Here is a 22704-nt window from a genome sequence, read left to right as displayed (position 1 = left end):
TAAGATATTTATCTAGAATGTGTGTATGTGTATATATCCAGATAGTTTCTTACACATATAAATAACCTTGTCATTTTGGAAATGATACCACATGATTCTGGTTCCACCATTCTGCCTGAGTGTCAGGCATTATCCTATAACTTCTCTGAATGTTATATATTATTATGTGGTATATTATTCAAGTCAATAGCTATCTTCTTGCAAATGAGACTATGTGATTTGTTGTTGGATGAACTGGAAGATCTTTATGTTAGAACAGGTCCAAATCACTTGATGTCAAAGTGCAATAAATCATTTATGCAATGCTTGTTGCTGAACAGGCACCCTTGGGAAAACTCCTCTCCTCCCCTACCCAGCCAGTGTCACAACCCAGACCCCCTGATGAGAACAGTGTTCTTAACCATACAAATTAGTCCATTCTCCAGGACGGATCTTACCTAAGATATTTTAATATAATTGGTAATAAGATTATCTAACTTCTTTTTAATTAAAAGTTTGTATTCAATATATTTTGTTCATATTCTTTTCCCTTCCCCAGCTCCTCCCTGTAGCCTTACCTGACCAACTTCATGTTAGCTCTCTCCCTTTCTTCCCTATCTCTCTATTCCTCCTTCAAACACGTCAAACAAAAGCCCAAAGTCATAACGAACAAACAAAAAGCAGTAAGACTAAAACATTACTGAAACACAGCAGAACAGGAAGCACATGTACAAAAACATGGAGTTGATTTTGTGTTGGCCAGATACTCCTTGGCCTGGGGTCTGCAATGTCCCCAGATAGACCCAATGTCAATCCATTGTAGAACATCAATTTTACCTTTCCCAAGAGTTATCAACTGCAAATAATTTCTTGGTTGGAAGTAGGATTTATGTTTGCTTCATTGTTCTTGTGCTGAATTTGGTTTGCTTTGAACTTGTTTAGCTCTTGTATATGCTGTCACAGCCTCTGTGAGTTCGTATGTGTATCAGCCCTGCTGTGGATGGATGACACTCTTTCCTTGGAGTCAGCCCCCATCTCTGGCTGTTAAAATTCTTTTGCTTCCTGACCTTTATAGATTCCCTGAACTTTGAAAGGAGGGGTTTGATGGAGACATCTAATGGAGGGCAGAGTACTTGACATCTCTCTCTGCCCATTGTTCAGCAGTGGGTCTCTGTGTTAACTATCAACTTTCTACAGTAATAGAGGGGATAAGGCATCACCTACACACCGTATGCTACTAGATACAACCCTGTGTGCCAGGAGTAGGCTACACCTTGTTGTTTCTTTGAGCAAAGCAGTCCAATACACCCCACCCTGGCCAAGAAAGAGAGAGAGAGAGAGAGAGAGAGAGAGAGAGAGAGAGAGAGGGAGGGAGGGAGGGAGGGAAGGAAGGAAGGAAGGAAGGAAGGAAGGAAGGAAGGAAGGAAGGAAGGAAGGAAGGAAAGCCACAGGCTATTGAGAAGGTTGTTGGCTGTCTTCCATTACCTAACAGTAATGTTTTATTGCTGAAAACAACACTTACTTAATTCGTTGTACATGGGGAAATTAAGCTAATGCCAGGCTAGAAACTTCACCTCTGAGGACTAGAGCTCATGGTACCAGAAAGTACTTTGCATACTACTGGAGAAAAGCTGATCTGGCTTCCCTGGAGTTGCTAAGCTTCTAAGTCTGGAGCTCCTGGTGCCTACCTTAAAAGCATTTATCCAAGAACAAAGCCAGACAGCCTAGGACCAGTGTTTTCTTACAATATTTGAGCTCCCATATGCAGTCATTTCTGACATCTGACACCTCACTATTTTCTTCCAAGTACAGAGACAATAATATATTTCTTAAATCACAAAATTAATTTGGAAATAGGTTCTGCTACATGTCATTGAGGATCATCAAAATTCTATATGAAGAATTCAAAATGAAGATCCATCTTAAGCTCTCAGTTTACCCATGGAGCCATCCCATCATGTTCCTCTAAACGAAATTCAAAGGAAGATCTCAATTTCAGGGTAGCAATGTTTATCTTGAGGGACAGTTAAGATCTTGGGCAACAATTTTAGGGGTTAAGAGCTAAAAACTGCCTTTAACTACTTCAAGATGAGGCTAATAGAAACTGGTGCTCTGCGCTCTACACAGTCCAGTGCCTTTGGACAGAGTAGCAAATATAAATGTATACTACTTTTACCAATTTTCAGTTCTGTGTATAATTCATATTGATCATGCCTGTCTCATGTGGATGAGGGAAGGAGTTCGGGATTTCCTCGTGGTTTGAACACTAAGGATTTAAACACCAATGTGTGCATTTTTTCTCAGTGTGAAGCAGATTCCTAGGGCCGGGCACCCCAATCTGTACATGTTTTGCAGTGAGAAGTAGGAAGGTCTTTTGTAACAGTCTACATACATTGCTTTACTTTGCTCAACAAATATTTAGATTAAGCTCCTATCCCAATACAATTTAAAAAACACCCTACATCCCTCTGAAATAGACAAAATTCACAATCATGAATATCATATATCTCAAAAAGTCTCAAACTGAGGAGTCTAAATCTGTTTAGTTTGCTCTGTATTGTCCAATAGAGACTCACACCTTTGTGCTACTTAATCAAGAATAAATGTTTGGCTAATTCATGCTATAGAAATCTCACTAGTATGGATATTGCTGAATCAGTTCTTCTGAGAAGAAATAATTTTTTCTAAATCAATATGAATTATCAAGACTGGAAATTTTCTGAATATAGAAATTATAAGCTGAGTACATACCATGCATGTCCTTGTGGGTCTGGATTACCTCACTCAGGATAATATTCTTAAGTTCCATCCATTTGCCAGCAAAACTGGATGTCTTTGGTTTTAGTGGGTGAATAAATACTATCCCAATGTGTAGATTTTCTTTATCCATTCTTCAATTGTGGGACATCTGTGTTGTTTCCAGTTTCTGGCTAGTACAAGTAAAGCTACTTTGAATACAATTGAGCAAGTATCTTTGTGGGCTGGTAGAGCATCTTTTGCATATATGCCTTGGATTGGTATGGCTGGACTCTGAGATAGAACTGTTCCCAGTCTTCCGAGAAACTGCTAAATTGATTTCTCATGTGGTGTACCAGTTTGCACTCCCACCAGCAGTTGAGGAGTGTTCCCCTTTCTCCACACCCTCACTAAAGTGTGCTATCACGGGAGTTTCTGATCTTAGTCATTCTGACTGGAATACGATGGAATCGAGTTGTTTTGATTTGCATTTCCCTGATGACGGAGGACGTTCAGCATTCCTTTAAGTGCTTCTCAATCATTTGAGATTCCTCTTTTGAGAATTCTCTGTTTAGCTCGGTATTCCATTTTTAATTGGGTTATTTGGGTTCATGGTGTCTAACTTCAACTCTTTATGAAATATTTGTATATTTGCCCTCTGTCAGATGTAGGGTTGGTGAATATCCTTTCCCAATCTGTAGGCTGCCATTTTGTCTAACCCAGACCCCCAAAGACTTGTATGGTGTGTACTCACTTAAAGTGCATATTGGCTATAAAATACAAGACGTCCAAACTCCATACCACAGATCTAAAGAAGTTAAATAAGAAGGAAGGCCCAAACAAGGATGCTTGAATTTTACTTAGGAGGGGGAATAAAATAGTCAGAGGAGACAGATGGAGAGAGGGAACTGGGTGGGATCGGGAATGGGGAGGGGAATTGGGGAGTTCAGGATCAGATGTGGGAAGAGACCAGAGAGATGGCCAAATGACCATGAGATGGGGTGGAAGTTTGCAACTGACAGGGGAGTGAGGAGTGGTGGGTATCTCAAAGACATGACAGAGACTTGGGATAGGGAAGGCACCCAAGAATCAGTGAGGGTGATTGTAGCCATGATTCACAGCACTGGCCGAACCTGAAGAGGCTTCCTCCTGTAGCCAACCAGGAACACCAATGGAACGAAAGGGACACCAACCCACTCACAAAACTTTGGACTCCAAATTTATCCTGTCTGAAAGAAATATAGGGACAGGGGATGGAGCAGAGACTGAGGAAATGGCCAACCAGTAACCAGCCCAACTTGAGACCCATCCAATGGGCAATTCTTGACATGATTAATGATACTATTGTGCCTACAGACAGGAGTCTAGCAAAGCTCTTCTCTGAGATGCTCCTCCCAGCAGCCGACTCAGAGAGATGCAGACACCCACAGCCAAACAGTGTGGCTGGAGGACTCTGGTGGATGGAAGAGTTGGGTAAGGGATTATGGGCTCCTAATTGACCTGGACCCTTGGAGCTCCCAGAGACTTGAACCACCAACCAAAGAACATACACAGGCTGGACCTAGACCTGACCACACATATGTAGCAGTTGTGCAGCTTGATCTTCATGTAGGTCCCAGACAAGACTCTCCCAAAAGCTATTGCTGTCTGTGGGATATTTTCTTCTAACTGGGCTGCCTCTCTGGCTTCAGTGGAAAAGGAAGCACCTAGCCCCAGAAAGACTTGATGTGTCAGGGTAGGGGGATACCTGGGGGACCCCCCCATCCTCTCAGAGGAGAAAGGGAGGTATGGATGGATTGTGGGAGGGGGTGACTGAGAGGTGGCAGTAAGGGGATGTCAAGTGAATAAATAAAATCAAATATCAAGGGGTTGGGGATTTAGCTCAGTGGTAGAGCGCTTACCTAGCAAGGGCAAGGCCCTGGGTTCGGTCCCCAGCTCTGAAAAAAAGAAAAATAAATAAATATCAAAAAAGGACAAAAACAGGAAAGAAAACATAAACTGGTCTTTGAATATATGGCAAAAATCCATCACCATAGTTTGTGGAACACCAACCAATAATGTCAAGTATATGTACAAATATACCTTATTAAGAATAATCAGAACCTGGAGTAGACTTTTATTTGCTTGCCTGTGCTCATTTCTGAGTTTTCATTAATTTCTCTCTGGTGCCAATGAGGAACAAAACCTACAGGCAGATCATCATAGTCTGATATATATATATATATATATATATATATATATATATATATATATATCAACTATTTTGTTACTATTGATTCAAATTTCAAATAAATATGAGTAATTTACTCTATTGTAATTTGCATTCTATTTCTACTGTCTAAATGTCCAAATTAATCTGACAGCAATACTTGTTATTTTAACCTTTTATGGTCTCCTAAGTGATGGGCTAATAATAGCATTAAGTCTACTACCAAGCATAGTACATATTTAAACACTGATTTAATCTCTATTTTTTGTTAACTCTGTATAATTCAGAAACTGAGTGATAGGCTGGGAGCTAAAATGGTGGAAACAAGGTTGCTGCATCTAGAAGTGGCACAATGCAAAAAGGCAGGAAACGCCCAATCTGGAAGGTTTAAGAGAAGCTAGATGAGCCCTGGAAAAAACAAGGTAGGGTGCATGTGCCTTCCAGACTTGGTGGCGTGAGGACTGCAGAAATCAGACTCAAATTTAGAACAAAAAGAGAGGGAATTTTCAGGGGAGTTTCTGATGAGGAGGAAAACTTGATGGCAACTAATCTTGAGTTTCAGGAAACATGATTCATAGGTTTAGGGGATAGGAAGATTGGGATGGGGAAAGGGGAAAAGATAATCTAATCAGGGGACCCATGTCTTCTGCTGCTTGTCATGGATGCTATAACAAAGGAATGGTTAATTAATTCTTAAGATGTTCCCAACTTTTTGCTGAGTTATTGAAAGTATGTGATTGAAACATTTATCTACTGTAGCAAAAAAAAATCTTAAATACCATGTTGATTTTTACTTGGGACATGACTAAGAGGAAATGTTACCTAAGAAGAGAACTAACTAAAGATAGTATACAAGGGTTGTAGAAAAACGACTCAGACAAAAGTCCATGAGAATTTTTGTGAAAGAAACGAAGGAAGTAATTAACATGTGTGTTCATGACAAGCATTTATGTTTTGCCAAAAGTAGGAAAAGTCAACAAAATTTCAATTAAAACAATACTGCCTGTAAGAGATGCATGGCTAGGAAGTAAAGGGTTAATAATGAGATCTAATTTCTCTGTGTATATTTTTCCCATAATTTTAACTTTTCAATATCATAACAAAAATTTTCCCATAAGGTTGGCCAAAACATACTTAGATCACAAACTAAAATATTACGTGCAAACAAAGAAAGTGAACTTTATGTTGGGTCTATAGCATAACTACAAAGATCAATACATTAATTTTGTACACTTTTAGTGGGGTACATTCTAAAAACAGAAAGGATGCCAAGGAGGGTCCAGATCAGTTGTCGTTAGGCAATGGTTCTTATACTCCTGAAGTGCTTCTCAATGCAGAGAAAAATGCTATGCCTGCACTGAGACTTACTAGATATTGAAGCATCTTTTTTATAGAGGAAGGAATCAGGCTGATGAAGGATGCCATGTGACCCTAGTTTTATAAGTTTATGGGATGACAAAATGTGAGAAGTGGAGTGAGGGTGATACAGCTTGGTGGTATAATGTTTGTTTAGCAAAATTAAGGGCTTGAGTGCCAAACTTAGTTAATACAAAAGGCATTAAAGAATTAGGGGGAGGATAGTAGAGTGATTGCCCAGGAGAAGAGATACAGGCTGAAGGGGAGGGAAGGGCTATAAGAGCCATTGGAAGGACCGTGGGACATGGACTAGGTCAGAGGGGGTCAAAGTATACTATATAGAATTCAACTTACAGACCACATATACCATGTGCTTAGAAATACAGTAAACCTGGGTACATGTCATGGGACTGGTAAGCTGTCTAGATCCTGGATAATGAATAATAATTGTTTTCAAGAGGTTTTGAGTCTAAACCCAGAGGTCAATGGGACTAGTACTTTGGTGCAACTGAAAGTAAATCCAATTATTTCAATTAAAATGAAGCAAGCACAAAAAGGATTATAATGATTTGAGTAAAGTCTTACTTCAGGGGTTCTGGCATCATTCTGTATACACCATGAAACAGAACAAATGGTTAAACTTTAATGATTGAGGAGTCAGGATTCTTACCATCAGAGAAGGAAAACATAGACGGGCTATGGAGCAAGGAGAGAAAAGGACATTAAGAAATGAATCGTAGGGGTTGGGGATTTAGTTCAGTGGTAGAGCACTTGCCTAGCAAGCGCAAGGCCCTGGGTTCGGTCCCCAGCTCCGAAAAAAGAAAAAAAAAGGAAAAGAAATGAATCGTAGATGTGAAAATTTCAGACTCTCTTATGCTCTGTCAATGTGAAGGCTTTAAGTGAGAACATGGTGAGCAGCCAGCCTTTGCTGCTGGGTACCACATTCCGCTCTACACTTCCTGATTCCCATTCCAGGTCTCAAATGGGGAAAACATCCAAGGCCTGTGTTGTAGCAATAGGCAAAGACAGATGAGAGGAACAAGAGCTGTGTCACACAGGCCAAACTAGAGATAAGATAAGCACTACAATTAAAAATGGTTGTAATAGCTCAAAACATTGAAGGAGCCATAGGCTTCTTGTGACACTATAAAATAAGACAAAGGTCCTGGTGGAAGAGCTTTACACAGGAATGCTCACTCACTTGTAACCTAGCAGAAGGCATGCTAGAACCACAGTGTCTACATTCTGCAACTGCCAGTAACATTGAGTCAAAAGCATCCATTCAGGATGGAAGCAGTTGGTACAAATGCATGAATGCAGCTGGTCTCCGAGTGTCATCTTGCAATTATGTATCCGTGACTCAGACAAGGAAAGGCATAAAGGGGCAGGCTGGAGATAGGACTCAGAAGTTTAGAAACCTTCTTTACTCTCACACACTGCCTGAGTTGGATTCCCAACACCCACGTGGTGGCTCACAACCATCTGTAATTCCAGTTCCAGAGGATCTGACATCCTCAGCCACCGGGCATGCACCTGGTGCACGCACATACATGAGGTAGTGTATGCACATACATGAAGTGGTACATGTACATGCATGCAGGCAAAGGACAACACACATAAAATTAAAAAAGTAAAATAAGAACAAGACAGCTTGATGCAATGAATGAGTCCTGGTTTGACCCTAATCAGAACAATTCAAAGGAAGAAGGAAGGAGAACCACAACCATTAAGAAAACATAGGGATAACTGAGACCTTTTAATGGATGGACTGTATTTTGGATAGTATTATTTACATCAGATAACATGGATGTGATCATGGTCCTAGGGTTAATTAGGAGAACATCCTTCTCATAGGTGCAATTGATTCTATTGTTCACATGAGGAGGACCACGTTGTGTGCAGTATTCAAATGGCTTGTCAAAACTACACATGGGGAACAGAGGCAAAGTATGAAATATGTTGATGCTTGGGGATTCTAGCTGAAGTGTATGTGGCATTCTTTAAATTTGACATTTTTCAAAATAAAAATTAAGGGGAAAAAACCCTTTGCTCTTCATTTTGCTAAGCCATATTTCAGCTTAACTAAAGGAAACAAATAAATAAACACAACATGCCAGACATCCTTTAAGACTTTTGCGAAGTCTACCTTTCTCCTTAATTGGCCAAAGTTGTTTAAATAAATCCACAAGATGGTTTCTGATTAAATTCCAGAAAAGAGTCAAGTAAAAAGAAAACGGCATCTGTGATCCAACAGGAAGAAGAAAAAAAGCACGAATCTGTCAAAATGTTATTTTATTTTGTCTTTGTTGTGCCCAGCCAGTATGCCTCTTTGTTATTTTTAATCCCAGCTAGAGAAGTTTCAAGTTATTTTGGAAGGCCCCGAGAAACAAATCCCAGCAGGGTTTGTTCTTATCAATTTGTATCTCTAGTAAGACTGCATTTTGTTCTGTTTAAATATGTTTGAGATTTTATTTTAGCCTGAGGATAAAAGTTCTGTTAAAAATTAGATCACAGGTTGAAGGACTGATGAAGATGTTCGACTGTTACGTACACATACCCGTGAGATGGTGGGGGAGGGTGGACGGAGGAAGTGGGGGCTGGTCATGTCAGTTAGAAAGATAAATGAAGCCCTTCCTTCCCTAGAAACAGATTCTGGCTCCCGAACCTGAGGGACTTTGAGTGGTGGATCCACAAAGAAACTCACAAAGCTTTTAAGGTGCAGACACAATATTATGGGTGGGTGGAGCCTGGGGTGGGTGTTTCTAGGTTTTGACAGCTTATTCAAGAATGAAATAAGGGGGCAAACAGATTTACAAAGGTAGCAAAGATGATTTATCTGGAGTGAAGTGGTAGTATAGATTAAAGTGGGATACATGACCAAGACCTACTCAAAAGGCCCAAATTACTGTTTAGAACTTCCTTTTATTGGGGTTCAAGTCCGGGCGTTTGCTTACCAGGACTGTTGCTTGGAAGGTTCTCTGTTGTGACTGCCTGGCTTGAGTTGCATAGATAATGCTTGCTATATGTTCTGAAGTGGGAATTTCTGGATTCATTGACGACTCAGTTGTGTCCTGTGATATTCTTCTGGAAACTGTCTTATGAGAGGATGTTTTGCTGAAAACAGATGTGTATTTCTGGAGGATACCTGGTGAAAGGGCATGTGATGCTTTGCTGGAACAGATGCTTGAGAAGACATGTGATGTTTGGGAAGGGTATAAGTGTAACTCAACAGACAGAGGACAATAATACTCTTGCATTGGTTTGCTTTGCAACTCCTTGCTGGTCTTCCTTGAGCTTTGTTGATACTGGTCTTTTCTGAAGATACTCTGGTATTGGTTCACCGTGCTTTCTTTACAGATTTTTTTTTTATTAACTTGAGTATTTCTTATATACATTTCGAGTGTTATTCCCTTTCCGGTTTCCGGGCAAACATCCCCCTCCCCCCCCTTCCTTATGGGTGTTCCCCTCCCAACCCTCCCCCCATTGCCGCCCTCCCCCCATAGACTAGTTCACTGGGGGTTCAGTCTTAGCAGGACCCAGGGCTTCCCCTTCCACTGGTGCTCTTACTAGGATATTCATTGCTACCTATGGGGTCAGAGTCCAGGGTCAGTCCATGTATAGTCTTTAGGTAGTGGCTTAGTCCCTGGAAGCTCTGGTTGCTTGGCATTGTTGTACTTTTGGGGTCTCGAGCCCCTTCAAGCTCTTCCAGTTCTTTTTCTGATTCCTTCAATAGGGGACCTATTCTCAGTTCAGTGGTTTGCTGCTGGCATTCGCCTCTGTATTTGCTGTATTCTGGCTGTGTCTCTCAGGAGAGATCTACATCCGGCTCCTGTCAGTCTGCACTTCTTTGCTTCATCCATCTTGTCTAATTGGGTGGCTGTATATGTATGGGCCACATGTGGGGCAGGCTCTGAATGGGTGTTCCTTCAGTCTCTGTTTTAATCTTTGCCTCTCCCTTCCCTGCCAAGGGTATTCTTTTTCCTCATTTAAAGAAGGAGTGAAGCATTCACATTTTGATCATCAGTCTTGAGTTTCGTTTGTTCTAGGGATCTAGGGTAATTCAAGCATTTGGGCTAATAGCCACTTATCAATGAGTGCATACCATGTATGTCTTTCTGTGATTGGGTTAGCTCACTCAGGACGATATTTTCCAGTTCCAACCATTTGCCTACGAATTTCATAAACTCGTTGTTTTTGATAGCTGAATAATATTCCATTGTGTAGATGTACCACATTTTCTGTATCCATTCCTCTGTTGAAGGGCATCTGGGTTCTTTCCAGCTTCTGGCTATTATAAATAAGGCTGCGATGAACATAGTGGAGCACGTGTCTCTTTTATATGTTGAGGCATCTTTTGGGTATATGCCCAAGAGAGGTATAGCTGGATCCTAAGGCAGTTCACTGTCCAATTTTCTGAGGAACCTCCAGACTGATTTCCAGAATGGTTTTACCAGTCTGCAATCCCACCAACAATGGAGGAGTGTTCCTCTTTCTCCACATCCTCCCCAGCATCTGCTGTCACCTGAGTTTTTGATCTTAGCCATTCTCACTGGTGTGAGGTGAAATCTCAGGGTTGTTTTGATTTGCATTTCCCTTATGACTAAAGATGTTGAACATTTCTTTAGGTGTTTCTCAGCCCTTCGGCATTCCTCAGCTGTGAATTCTTTGTTTAGCTCTGAACCCCATTTTTTAATAGGGTTATTTGTTTCCCTGCGGTCTAACTTCTTGAGTTCTTTGTATATTTTGGATATAAGGCCTCTATCTGTTGTAGGATTGGTAAAGATCTTTTCCCAATCTGTTGGTTGCCGTTTTGTCCTAACCACCGTGTCCTTTGCCTTACAGAAGCTTTGCAGTTTTATGAGATCCCATTTGTCGATTCTTGATCTTAGAGCATAAGCCATTGGTGTTTTGTTCAGGAAATTTTTTCCAGTGCCTATGTGTTCCAGATGCTTCCCTAGTTTTTCTTCTATTAGTTTGAGTGTGTCTGGTTTGATGTGGAGGTCCTTGATCCACTTGGACTTAAGCTTTGTACAGGGTGATAAGCATGGATCGATCTGCATTCTTCTACATGTTGACCTCCAGTTGAACCAGCACCATTTGCTGAAAATGCTATCTTTTTTCCATTGGATGGTTTTGGCTCCTTTGTCAAAAATCAAGTGACCATAGGTGTGTGGGTTCATTTCTGGGTCTTCAATTCTATTCCATTGGTCTATCTGTCTGTCTCTGTACCAATACCATGCAGTTTTTATCACTATTGCTCTGTAATACTTCTTGAGTTCAGGGATAGTGATTCCCCCTGAAGTCCTTTTATTGTTGAGGATAGCTTTAGCTATCCTGGGTTTTTTGTTATTCCAGATGAATTTGCAAATTGTTCTGTCTAACTCTTTGAAGAACTGGATTGGTATTTTGATGGGGATTGCATTGAATCTGTAGATTGCTTTTGGTAAAATGGCCATTTTTACTATATTAATCCTGCCAATCCATGAGCATGGGAGATCTTTCCATCTTCTGAGGTCTCCTTCAATTTCTTTCCTCAGTGTCTTGAAGTTCTTATTGTACAGATCTTTTACTTGCTTGGTTAAAGTCACACCGAGGTACTTTATATTATTTGGGTCTATTATGAAGGGTGTCGTTTCCCTAATTTCTTTCTCGGCTTGTTTCTCTTTTGTGTAGAGGAAGGCTACTGATTTATTTGAGTTAATTTTATACCCAGCCACTTTGCTGAAGTTGTTTATCAGCTTTAGTAGTTCTCTGGTGGAACTTTTGGGATCACTTAAATATACTATCATGCCATCTGCAAATAGTGATATTTTGACCTCTTCTTTTCCGATCTGTATCCCCTTGATCTCCTTTTGTTGTCTGATTGCTCTGGCTAGAACTTCAAGAACTATATTGAATAAGTAGGGAGAGAGTGGGCAGCCTTGTCTAGTCCCTGATTTTAGTGGGATTGCTTCAAGTTTCTCTCCATTTAGTTTAATGTTAGCAACTGGTTTGCTGTATATGGCTTTTACTATGTTTAGGTATGGGCCTTGAATTCCTATTCTTTCCAGGACTTTGATCATGAAGGGGTGTTGAATTTTGTCAAATGCTTTCTCAGCATCTAATGAAATGATCATGTGGTTCTGTTCTTTCAGTTTGTTTATATAATGGATCACGTTGATGGTTTTCCGTATATTAAACCATCCCTGCATGCCTGGGATGAAGCCTACTTGATCATGGTGGATGATTGTTTTGATGTGCTCTTGGATTCGGTTTGCCAGAATTTTATTGAGTATTTTTGCGTCGATATTCATATGGGTAATTGGTCTGAAGTTCTCTTTCTTTGTTGTGTCTTTGTGTGGTTTAGTATAAGAGTAATTGTGGCTTCGTAGAAGGAATTCGGTAGGGCGTCATCTGTTTCAATTTTGTGGAATAGTTTGGATAATATTGGTATGAGGTCTTCTGTGAAGGTTTGATAGAATTCTGCACTAAACCCGTCTGGACCTGGGCTCTTTTTGGTTGGGAGACCTTTAATGACTGCTTCTATTTCCTTAGGAGTTATGGGGTTGTTTAACTGGTCTATCTGTTCCTGATTTAACTTCGATACCTGGTATCTGTCTAGGAAATTGTCCATTTCCTGAAGATTTTCAAATTTTGTTGAATATAGGTTTTTATAGTAAGATCTGATGATTTTTTGAATTTCCTCTGAATCTGTAGTTATGTCTCCCTTTTCATTTCTGATTTTGTTAATTTGGACACACTCTCTGTGTCCTCTCGTTAGTCTGGCTAAGGGCTTATCTATCTTGTTGATTTTCTCAAAGAACCAACTTTTGGTTCTGTTGATTCTTTCTATGGTCCTTTTTGTTTCTACTCGGTTGATTTCAGCTCTGAGTTTGATTATTTCCTGCCTTCTACTCCTCCTGGGTGTATTTGCTTCTTTTTGTTCTAGAGCTTTTAGGTGTGCTGTCAAGCTGCTGACATATGCTCTTTCCTGTTTCTTTCTGCAGGCACTCAGCGCTATGAGTTTTCCTCTTCGCACAGCTTTCATTGTGTCCCATAAGTTTGGGTATGTTGTATCTTCATTTTCATTAAATTCTAAAAAGTTTTTAATTTCTTTCTTTATTTCTTCCTTGACCAGGTTATCATTGAGTAGAGCATTGTTCAATTTCCACGTATATGTGGGCATTCTTCCTTATTGTTATTGAAGACCAGTTTTAGGCCGTGGTGGTCCGATAGCACGCATGGGATTATTTCTATCTTTCTGTACCTGTTGAGGCCCGTTTTTTGACCAATTATATGGTCAATTTTGGAGAAAGTACCATGAGGAGCTGAGAAGAAGGTATATCCTTTTGCTTTAGGATAGAATGTTCTATAAATATCCGTTAAGTCCATTTGGCTCATGACTTCTCTTAGTCTGTCGACATCACTGTTTAATTTCTGTTTCCATGATCTGTCCATTGATGAGAGTGGTGTGTTGAAATCTCCCACTATTATTGTGTGAGGTACAATGTGTGGTTTGAGCTTTAGTAAGTTTTCTTTTACGTATGTAGGTGCCCTTGTATTTGGGGCATAGATATTTAGGATTGAGAGTTCATCTTGGTGGATTTTTCCTTTGATGAATATGAAGTGTCCTTCCTTATCTTTTTTGATGACTTTTAGTTGGAAATTGATTTTATTTGATATTAGAATGGCTACTCCAGCTTGCTTCTTCTGACCATTTGCTTGGAAAGTTGTTTTCCAGCCTTTCACTCTGAGGTAGTGTCTGTCTTTGTCTCTGAGGTGTGTTTCCTGTAGGCAGCAGAATGCAGGGTCCTCGTTGCGTATCCAGTTTGTTAATTTATGTCTTTTTATTGGGGAGTTGAGGCCATTGATATTGAGAGATATTAAGGAATAGTGATTATTGCTTCCCTTTATATTCATATTTGGATGTGAGGTTATGTTTGTGTGCTTTCATTCTCTTTGTTTTATTGCCAAGACGATTAGTTTCTTGCTTCTTCTAGGTTATAGCTTGCCTCCTTATGTTGGGCTTTACCATTTATTATCCTTTGTAGTGCTGGATTTGTAGAAAGATATTGTGTAAATTTGGTTTTGTCATGGAATATCTTGGTTTCTCCATCAATGTTAATTGAGAGTTTTGCTGGATACAGTAACCTGGGCTGGCATTTGTGTTCTCTTAGGGTCTGTATGACATCAGTCCAGGATCTTCTGGCCTTCATAGTTTCTGGCGAGAAGTCTGGTGTGATTCTGATAGGTCTGCCTTTATATGTTACTTGACCTTTTTCCCTTACTGCTTTTAATATTCTTTCTTTATTTTGTGCGTTTGGTGTTTTGACAATTATGTGACGGGAGGTGTTTCTTTTCTGGTCCAATCTATTTGGAGTTCTGTAGGCTTCTTGTATGTCTATGGGTATCTCTTTTTTTAGGTTAGGGAAGTTTTCTTCTATGATTTTGTTGAAGATATTTACTGGTCCTTTGAGCTGGGAGTCTTCACTCTCTTCTATACCTATTATCCTTAGGTTTGATCTTCTCATTGAGTCCTGGATTTCCTGTATGTTTTGGACCAGTAGCTTTTTCCGCTTTACATTATCTTTGACAGTTGAGTCAATGATTTCTATGGAATCTTCTGCTCCTGAGATTCTCTCTTCCATCTCTTGTATTCTGTTGGTGAAGCTTGTATCTACAGCTCCTTGTCTCTTCTTTTGGTTTTCTATATCCAGGGTTGTTTCCATGTGTTCTTTCTTGATTGCTTCTATTTCCATTTTTAATTCCTTCAACTGTTTGATTGTGTTTTCCTGGAATTCTTTCAGGGATTTTTGTGTCTCCTCTCTATGGGCTTCTACTCGTTTATTTATGTTTTCCTGGAATTCTTTCAGGGATTTTTGTGTCTCCTCTCTATGGGCTTCTACTTGTTTATTTATGTTTTCCTGGAATTCTTTCAGGGATTTTTGTGATTCTTTCAGGCATTTTTGCGATTCCTCTCTGTAGGCTTCTACTTGTTCTCTAAGGGAGTTCTTCATGTCTTTCTTGAAGTCCTCCAGCATCATGATCAAATATGATTTTGAAACTAGATCTTGCTTTTCTGGTGTGTTTGGATATTCCATGTTTGTTTTGATGGGAGAACTGGGCTCCGATGGTGCCATATAGTCTTGGTTTCTGTTGCTTGGGTTCCTGTGCTTGCCTCTCGCCATCAGATTATCTCTAGTGTTACTTTGTTCTGCTATTTCTGACAGTGGCTAGACTGTCCTATAAGCCTGTGTGTCAGGAGTGCTGTAGACCTGTTTTCCTCTCTTTCAGTCAGTTATGGGGACAGAGTGTTCTGCTTTCGGGCGTGTAGTTTTTCCTCTCTACAGGTCTTCAGCTGTTCTTGTGGGCCTGTGTCTTGAGTTCACCAGGCAGCTTTCTTGCAGCAGAAAATTTGGTCTTACCTGTGGTCCTGAGGCTCAAGTTCGCTCGTGGGGTGCTGCCCACGGGCTCTCTGCGGCGGCAGCAACCAGGAAGACCTGTGCCGCCCCTTCCGGGAGCTTCAGTGCACCAGGGTTCCAGATGGTCTTTGGCTTTTTCCTCTGGCGTCCGAGATGTGTGTGCAGGGAGCAGTCTCTTCTGGTTTCCCAGGCTTGTCTGCCTCTCTGAGGGTTTAGCTCTCCCTCCCACGGGATTTGGGTGCAGAGAACTGTTTATCCGGTCTGTTTCCTTCAGGGTCCGGCGGTGTCTCAGGCAGGGGTCCTGCCGCTCCTGGGCCCTCCCCCACGGGAGCCCAGAGGCCTTATACAGTTTCCTCTTGGGCCAGGGATGTGGGCAGGGGTGAGCAGAGTTGGTGGTCCCTTCCGCTCTGCAGCCTCAGGAGTGCCCACCTGACCAGGCGGTTGGGTCTCTCTGTCACCGGGTCTGGGAGCAGAGAGCTGCTGTGGGCCGGGATCCGCGGGTGTGGGACTTCCGGTAAACACAGAACGTGCCCGGTCCTAGAGAAATTCTGCTTTCTTGTGTCCCAAGCTCACCAGGCAGCTTTCTTGCAGCAGAAAATTTGGTCTTACCTGTGGTCCCGAGGCTCAGGTTCGCTCGTGGGGTGCTGCCCACGGGCTCTCTGCAGCGGCAGCAACCAGGAAGACCTGTGCCCTCTTTACAGATTTTTACTTGTCATGACTTCGTACAGAGAAATGCAGCATAAAATTCTGGTGGTATTCCAGCTGCTTCTTGCTGCTTCCTCGGACTCGTGCCAATTGGTGGAGCCTTGTGGTTTCTTCTGGATCAAGCCACTGCTATCATTCATGTTTGGTGTTTGCCAAGTGAACTGGACTGCCACTGTTGATTCGTGTTTGGTGTTTTGCTAGTGGACTGGACTTCTAACACTGCAGACTAAAACCATCCCCAAAGAGCTATTTCTAAACAGACCCACAACCCCTGTTTTCTATTACCCCCTCTTCCCCTACCTCTGGTGGATGGTGGGCTAGAAGGGGGGAAGTTGAAGCATTAAAGTACTACAATTAGAGTAGGTCTTGAATAATCTTCAAAGCCTACAACGTTCCTTCCCATAATGCATCTCATTTTAATCATGTGTTTGTTTGCCCAATTATACATAGAAATAAGATGACAAATAAGGGATTCTCCTTAAAATTCTTTTGAAGGAGAAGGGACAACACTGTATAGTTCAGTCTATGAGGCAGCAATAACTAAGCCTTTAGGTGTTTCTATACTAATCAGGGAATGGTGCTTCTCAAATTCAACTTGGGAATACAGTCCATTATAAAAGGCACCTGGTTCAATTCCCAGAACCCAGACGGTTGCTCTTATAACCATCTATAACTCCAGTTCCAAGATATCTGACCCTTGTCCTGGCCTACGCATGTGCAAGCATGCACATGTTAAACATACATACAGGCAAGCAAGATATTCATACATGTAAAATACATAAATCTTAAAAGTTGTAAACTCATATGGGAATTTTGCTTATATAAAATATTTATTCTTTACGGCATTTTTAAAAAAAATTATTAGATCTCTCTAAATGTGCTGCAAGCAAGGCATTATTTTTAGCAGAGAATTCAAAGCAGCTAACCTGGTTATAGCATACAGTAAGAGAGTTATTCATTTACCTATGTGTTGAAAAGTGTTTGAAGAGTTATGCTGTTCCTGCTCTCTGAAAATTCTTCTGCTCTCTGATTAAAAATTAAAAAAACAAACCAATCCAAACATTATGTTAAAGAATGTCCACATATTGGGAGACCCCCATTTCCTGCCCTTATCAAATATAATAAAAATATCCAGAAAAGCTGGGTAGGATTATGGGTAGATTTTTAATAATTCATGCTTAATTTTACTTACCCATATTTTCTAGTTTTTCTACCATAAGCAAGTAGACTTTTTAATAAAAAAAAAAAGGAGTGCTTTAAATTTTTAATAAAAGCGCCAAAAGCAAGTAGCAAAGAGGGGATAAGTATTCATGGTAAACATCGGAGATATTTCCAGAACCCCGGGTACAAGGAGCATAGAGTGCACCATAGATGCTAAACACTCAGGGAAACCGCTCCCACCATGATCCCTTCCCAGCCCTCAAGATGATTACCGCTTCCCTGCGTGAGTTATCGCACGAGCGAACCTTCTACGCTTTCCTAGAGAAAAGCCAATATAAATTACAGAAAGTTCGTACATTAATGCATCTAATTTCTGTCATTACTGCTCAGTACCGAAAGGGGCACAGAACAACACTGCAAGGCATATTGTGTATTAGCAGCTTAAAAAGAAGGAAGTTAAAATTTAATGGAGCACTTGATCATGCGAGGCAGTGTAACAAGTCTGTAAAGGAAAGTCCTTTCATTATTATCATGCCACATGAAGTAGATAATGAAACCGGAGCCCAAAGCCCCTTGACTCAGCTATGGCCACAAATTTAAACGCCAGAGCTATTTCTGGCTGACCACCACACTTTTTGTTTTCTAGCCCGGAAACGGTTTGATCTGTTTTTATAAATTAAACAGTTCATTGCATACTTTCATTCTGCATGGTATGGTGCTCCACGAGGACATTTTTATACAGCTACATGTTGTGCGTGCAGTACATCTCCCGGTAAACACAAACCTCTTATTTTTCACCCCTCCTGTCTCCTGACTCCTTTTAGTTTCTTTTGTGCCCTCGGATGATTCCATTTCAACTCTGTCATAGGTATGTTTATGATTTTTCTATATTGATATAAGATCTAGGAAACACTTAAGAAAGAAAACGTGGTATTTGCCTGATACTGGGTCGGTTTGCTTACTATGGAGCAAAGGACGTACTTCGTTAGAGCTGTTTCCACTGGGCCATCTTCTAGTCCTCCGTTGATGGACACTTGGTTTCTTCCATTACTCAGCTGCTATGAACACGTTAGGAATATGCACTGGAAAGCACGATCTCGTTAATGTATTGATTCTGAATCCTTTGGGTAAATACCCAGGAGTGGTAACGTGGGGTCATGAGGTAGACCCGTCTTTAATGTTCGAAGGACCTTCCATATGGATTCCCATAGTGGCTGACCAGCGTTCCTTCCTGCCAGCAGTAGATAGTTTCCTTGAGTCTCCTTGCTTTTCCCTCATTATTCCATTATGCCTTGGTCAGATGGATACTAACACAGTTTTAAGTTACTTGTCTTTGAAGATTTCTCGGGTGTTTGGTAGCTCTCTGTGGTCTCAGCCATTGGGAACTGGCTGCTCATTTCACTGGCCCACTTTGTTTAGGTTGCTTGTTTTTGCTGTTTATCCTTCTGAGTCCTCTGTGTGTTCTAGGAATTAATTCCCTGTCAAATGTGTAGCTGGCAAAGATTTTCTCCCATTCTGCAAGCTGTCTCTTTATTTGATAAACCATTCTCTTCTCTGTACTTCTAGAAGCGTGCGAATTTCACGAGGTTCCATTTTTCAATTATGGCATTACTTCTTGACCAACTAGAGTCCTATTCAGGACGTCTTTGCCTCTTCCTGTAGCTTGTAGCGCTTCTTCCTTTTTTATGCTCTAAAAACTTCAGAGTTGTGAGTCTCACATTAGGGTCTTTGATCTATTTTGAGTTGGTTTTTATAGATGGAAAAAATAGGAAGCTACTTTCATGCATCAGCACCATGCTGGTTTTGCTACTATGGCTCTGTAAAATAATGAAATCCGTCACAGTGTCCTCTCTAAGCACTGCTCTACACACTTAGGGCTGCTTGGACTATTTGGGATCATCTTTGCTTCCATATGAAAACCAGGATTAGTTAGACTACTTCTGCATGAACTCTGCATATCACTTTCTGTAACAGACATTTTTTCAGTATTGATTTGCCCTCTCTACGATCAGTGCACATGGGAGGTCTTTCCACCTTCTAGTATCTTCTTCAGTGTCTAAACCTTTTCATTGTAAAGGATTTTTAGCTATTTTAATAGACATACTGTGAGATTTTTATTGTTTGAAGCTGCTACAAGTGCGATTTTTCTCCTGAAATCTTTTTCAATAAATTCATTTCTGGTACAGAAAACAGCTACTGATTTTTTTTATGTAGAGTTTTTTATCCAGTTTTACTTAGGGCATTAGTCAGATCTAATAATTTGCTAGTATAGTTCATATTTTATTATTTTAATTATATTAATTATATTATATTATATATTAGGGACTTACTATATTAGGACATAATATATTAGGGACCCTACTAGAAAATTCTTAGATCTGACTAAGTCTTTCAGAAAAACTGGATGGAAACAATTGTATATATATATATTCATGCTTAATTTTACTTACCCATATTTTCTAGTTTTTCTACCATACGCAAGTAGACTTTTTTTTTTATATTTTTTTTATTAACTTGAGTATTTCTTATATACATTTCAAGTGTTATTCCCTTTCCCGGTATCCGGGCAAACATCCCCCTCCCCCCTCCCCTTCCTTATGGGTGTTCCCCTCCCAACCCTCCCCCCATTGCCGCCCTCCCCCAACCAGTCTAGTTCACTGGGGGTTCAGTCTTAGCAGGACCCAGGGCTTCCCCTTCCACTGGTGCTCTTACAAGGATATGCATTGCTACCTATGAGGTCAGAGTCCAGGGTCAGTCCATGTATAGTCTTTGGGTAGGGGCTTAATCCCTGGAAGCTCTGGTTGCTTGGCATTGTTGTACATATGGAGTCTCGAGCCCCTTCAAGCTCTTCCAGTTCTTTCTCTGATTCCTTCAACGGGGGTCCTATTCTCAGTTCAGTGGTTTGCTGCTGGCATTCGCCTCTGTATTTGCTGTATTCCGGCTGTGTATCTTAGGAGCAATCTACATCCGGCTCCTGTCAGTCTGCACTTCTTTGCTTCATCCATCTTGTCTAATTGGGTGGCTATATATGTATGGGCCACATGTGGGGCAGACTCTGAATGGGTGTTCCTTCAGTCTCTGTTTTAATCTTTGCCTCTCTCTTCCCTGCCAAGGGTATTCTTGTTCCCCTTTTAAAGAAGGAGTGAAGCATTCACATTTTGATCATCCATCTTGAGTTTCATTTGCTCTAGGCATCTAGGGTAATTCAAGCATTTGGGCTAATAGCCACTTATCAATGAGTGCATACCATGTATGACTTTCTGTGATTGGGTTAGCTCACTCAGGATGATGTTTTCCAGTTCCAACCATTTGCCTACGAATTTCATAAAGTCGTTGTTTTTGATAGCTGAGTAATATTCCATTGTGTAGATGTACCACATTTTCTGTATCCATTCCTCTGTTGAAGGGCATCTGGGTTCTTTCCAGCTTCTGGCTATTATAAATAAGGCTGCAGTGAACATAGTGGAGCACGTGTCTTTTTTATATGTTGGGGCAACTTTTGGGTATATGCCCAAGAGAGGTATAGCTGGATCCTCAGGCAGTTCAATGTCCAATTTTCTGAGGATTCTCCAGACTGATTTCCAGAATGGTTGTACCAGTTTGCAATCCCACCAACAATGGAGAAGTGTTCCTCTTCCTCCACATCCTCGCCAGCATCTGTTGTCCCCTGAGTTTTTGATCTTAGCCATTCTCACTGGTGTGAGGTGAAATCTCAGGGTTGTTTTGATTTGCATTTCCCTTATGACTAAAGATGTTGAACATTTCTTTAGGTGTTTCTCAGCCATTCGGCATTCCTCAGCTGTGAATTCTTTGTTTAGCTCTGAGCCCCATTTTTTAATAGGGTTATTTGTTTCCCTGTGGTCTAACTTCTTGAGTTCTTTGTATATTTTGGATATAAGGCCTCTATCTGTTGTAGGATTGGTAAAGATCTTTTCCCAATCTGTTGGTTGCCGTTTTGTCCTAACCACCGTGTCCTTTGCCTTACAGAAGCTTTGTAGTTTTATGAGATCCCATTTGTCGATTCTTGATCTTAGAGCGTAAGCCATTGGTGTTTTGTTTAGGAAATTTTTTCCAGTGCCCATGTGTTCCAGATGCTTCCCTAGTTTTTCTTCTATTAGTTTGAGTGTGTCTGGTTTGATGTGGAGGTCCTTGATCCACTTGGACTTAAGCTTTGTACAGGGTGATAAGCATGGATCGATCTGCATTCTTCTACATGTTGACCTCCAGTTGAACCAGCACCATTTGCTGAAAATGCTTTCTTTTTTCCATTTGATGATTTTGGCTCCTTTGTCAAAAATCAAGTGACCATAGGTATGTGGGTTCATTTCTGGGTCTTCAATTCTATTCCATTGGTCTATCTGTCTGTCTCTGTACCAATACCATGCAGTTTTTATCACTATTGCTCTGTAATACTGCTTGAGTTCAGGGATAGTGATTCCCCCTGAAGTCCTTTTATTGTTGAGGATAGCTTTAGCTATCCTGGGTTTTTTGTTATTCCAGATGAATTTGCAAATTGTTCTGTCTAACTCTTTGAAGAATTGGATTGGTATTTTGATGGGGATTGCATTGAATCTGTAGATTGCTTTTGGAAAAATGGCCATTTTTACTATATTAATCCTGCCAATCCATGAGCATGGGAGATCTTTCCATCTTCTGAGGTTTTCTTCAATTTCCTTCTTCAGTGTCTTGTAGTTCTTATTGTACAGATCTTTTACTTGCTTGGTTAAAGTCACACCGAGGTACTTTATATTATTTGGGTCTATTATGAAGGGTGTCGTTTCCCTAATTTCTTTCTCGGCTTGTTTCTCTTTTGTGTAGAGGAAGGCTACTGATTTATTTGAGTTAATTTTATACCCAGCCACTTTGCTGAAGTTGTTTATCAGCTTTAGTAGTTCTCTGGTGGAACTTTTGGGATCACTTAGATACACTATCATATCATCTGCAAACAGTGATATTTTGACTTCTTCTTTTCCGATCTGTATCCCCTTGACCTCCTTTTGTTGTCTGATTGCTCTGGCTAGAACTTCAAGAACTATATTGAATAAGTAGGGAGAGAGTGGGCAGCCTTGTCTAGTCCCTGATTTTAGTGGGATTGTTTCAAGTTTCTCTCCATTTAGTTTAATGTTAGCAACTGGTTTGCTGTATACGGCTTTTACT

At 40.6% G+C, this 22704-nt stretch overlaps 1 protein-coding gene and 1 long non-coding RNA gene across 7 annotated transcripts in view; both read left to right on the top strand.

Moving 5' to 3' along the window:
* The window catches only part of LOC148004131 (uncharacterized), an 876089-nt gene that overhangs the window by 107757 nt on the left and 745628 nt on the right, over positions 1-22704 (top strand). The window lies entirely within an intron of this gene.
* The window catches only part of LOC148004133 (uncharacterized), a 95047-nt gene continuing 77515 nt past the window's right edge, over positions 5173-22704 (top strand). For 3 of the 6 annotated variants that reach the window (XR_015628209.1, XR_015628208.1, XM_087564290.1), the window contains exon 1: positions 5210-5346. Coding sequence is in view for 1 of the 6 variants with exons in the window: in XM_087564289.1 (XP_087420415.1) it covers positions 5326-5346 (21 nt within the window). In the remaining 5 variants the exon portion in view is untranslated. Of the gene's footprint in view, positions 5347-22704 lie in introns of all 6 variants that reach the window. The other 3 variants (XR_015628207.1, XM_087564289.1, XR_015628210.1) reach the window with 3 other exon arrangements.

The sequence above is a fragment of the Rattus norvegicus genome, chromosome 8, assembly GCF_021556685.1.
Source record: "Rattus norvegicus strain SHRSP/BbbUtx chromosome 8, alternate assembly SHRSP_T2T, whole genome shotgun sequence".
NCBI lineage: Eukaryota > Metazoa > Chordata > Mammalia > Rodentia > Muridae > Rattus > Rattus norvegicus.
This window is presented reverse-complemented; position numbering and strand designations above follow the sequence as displayed.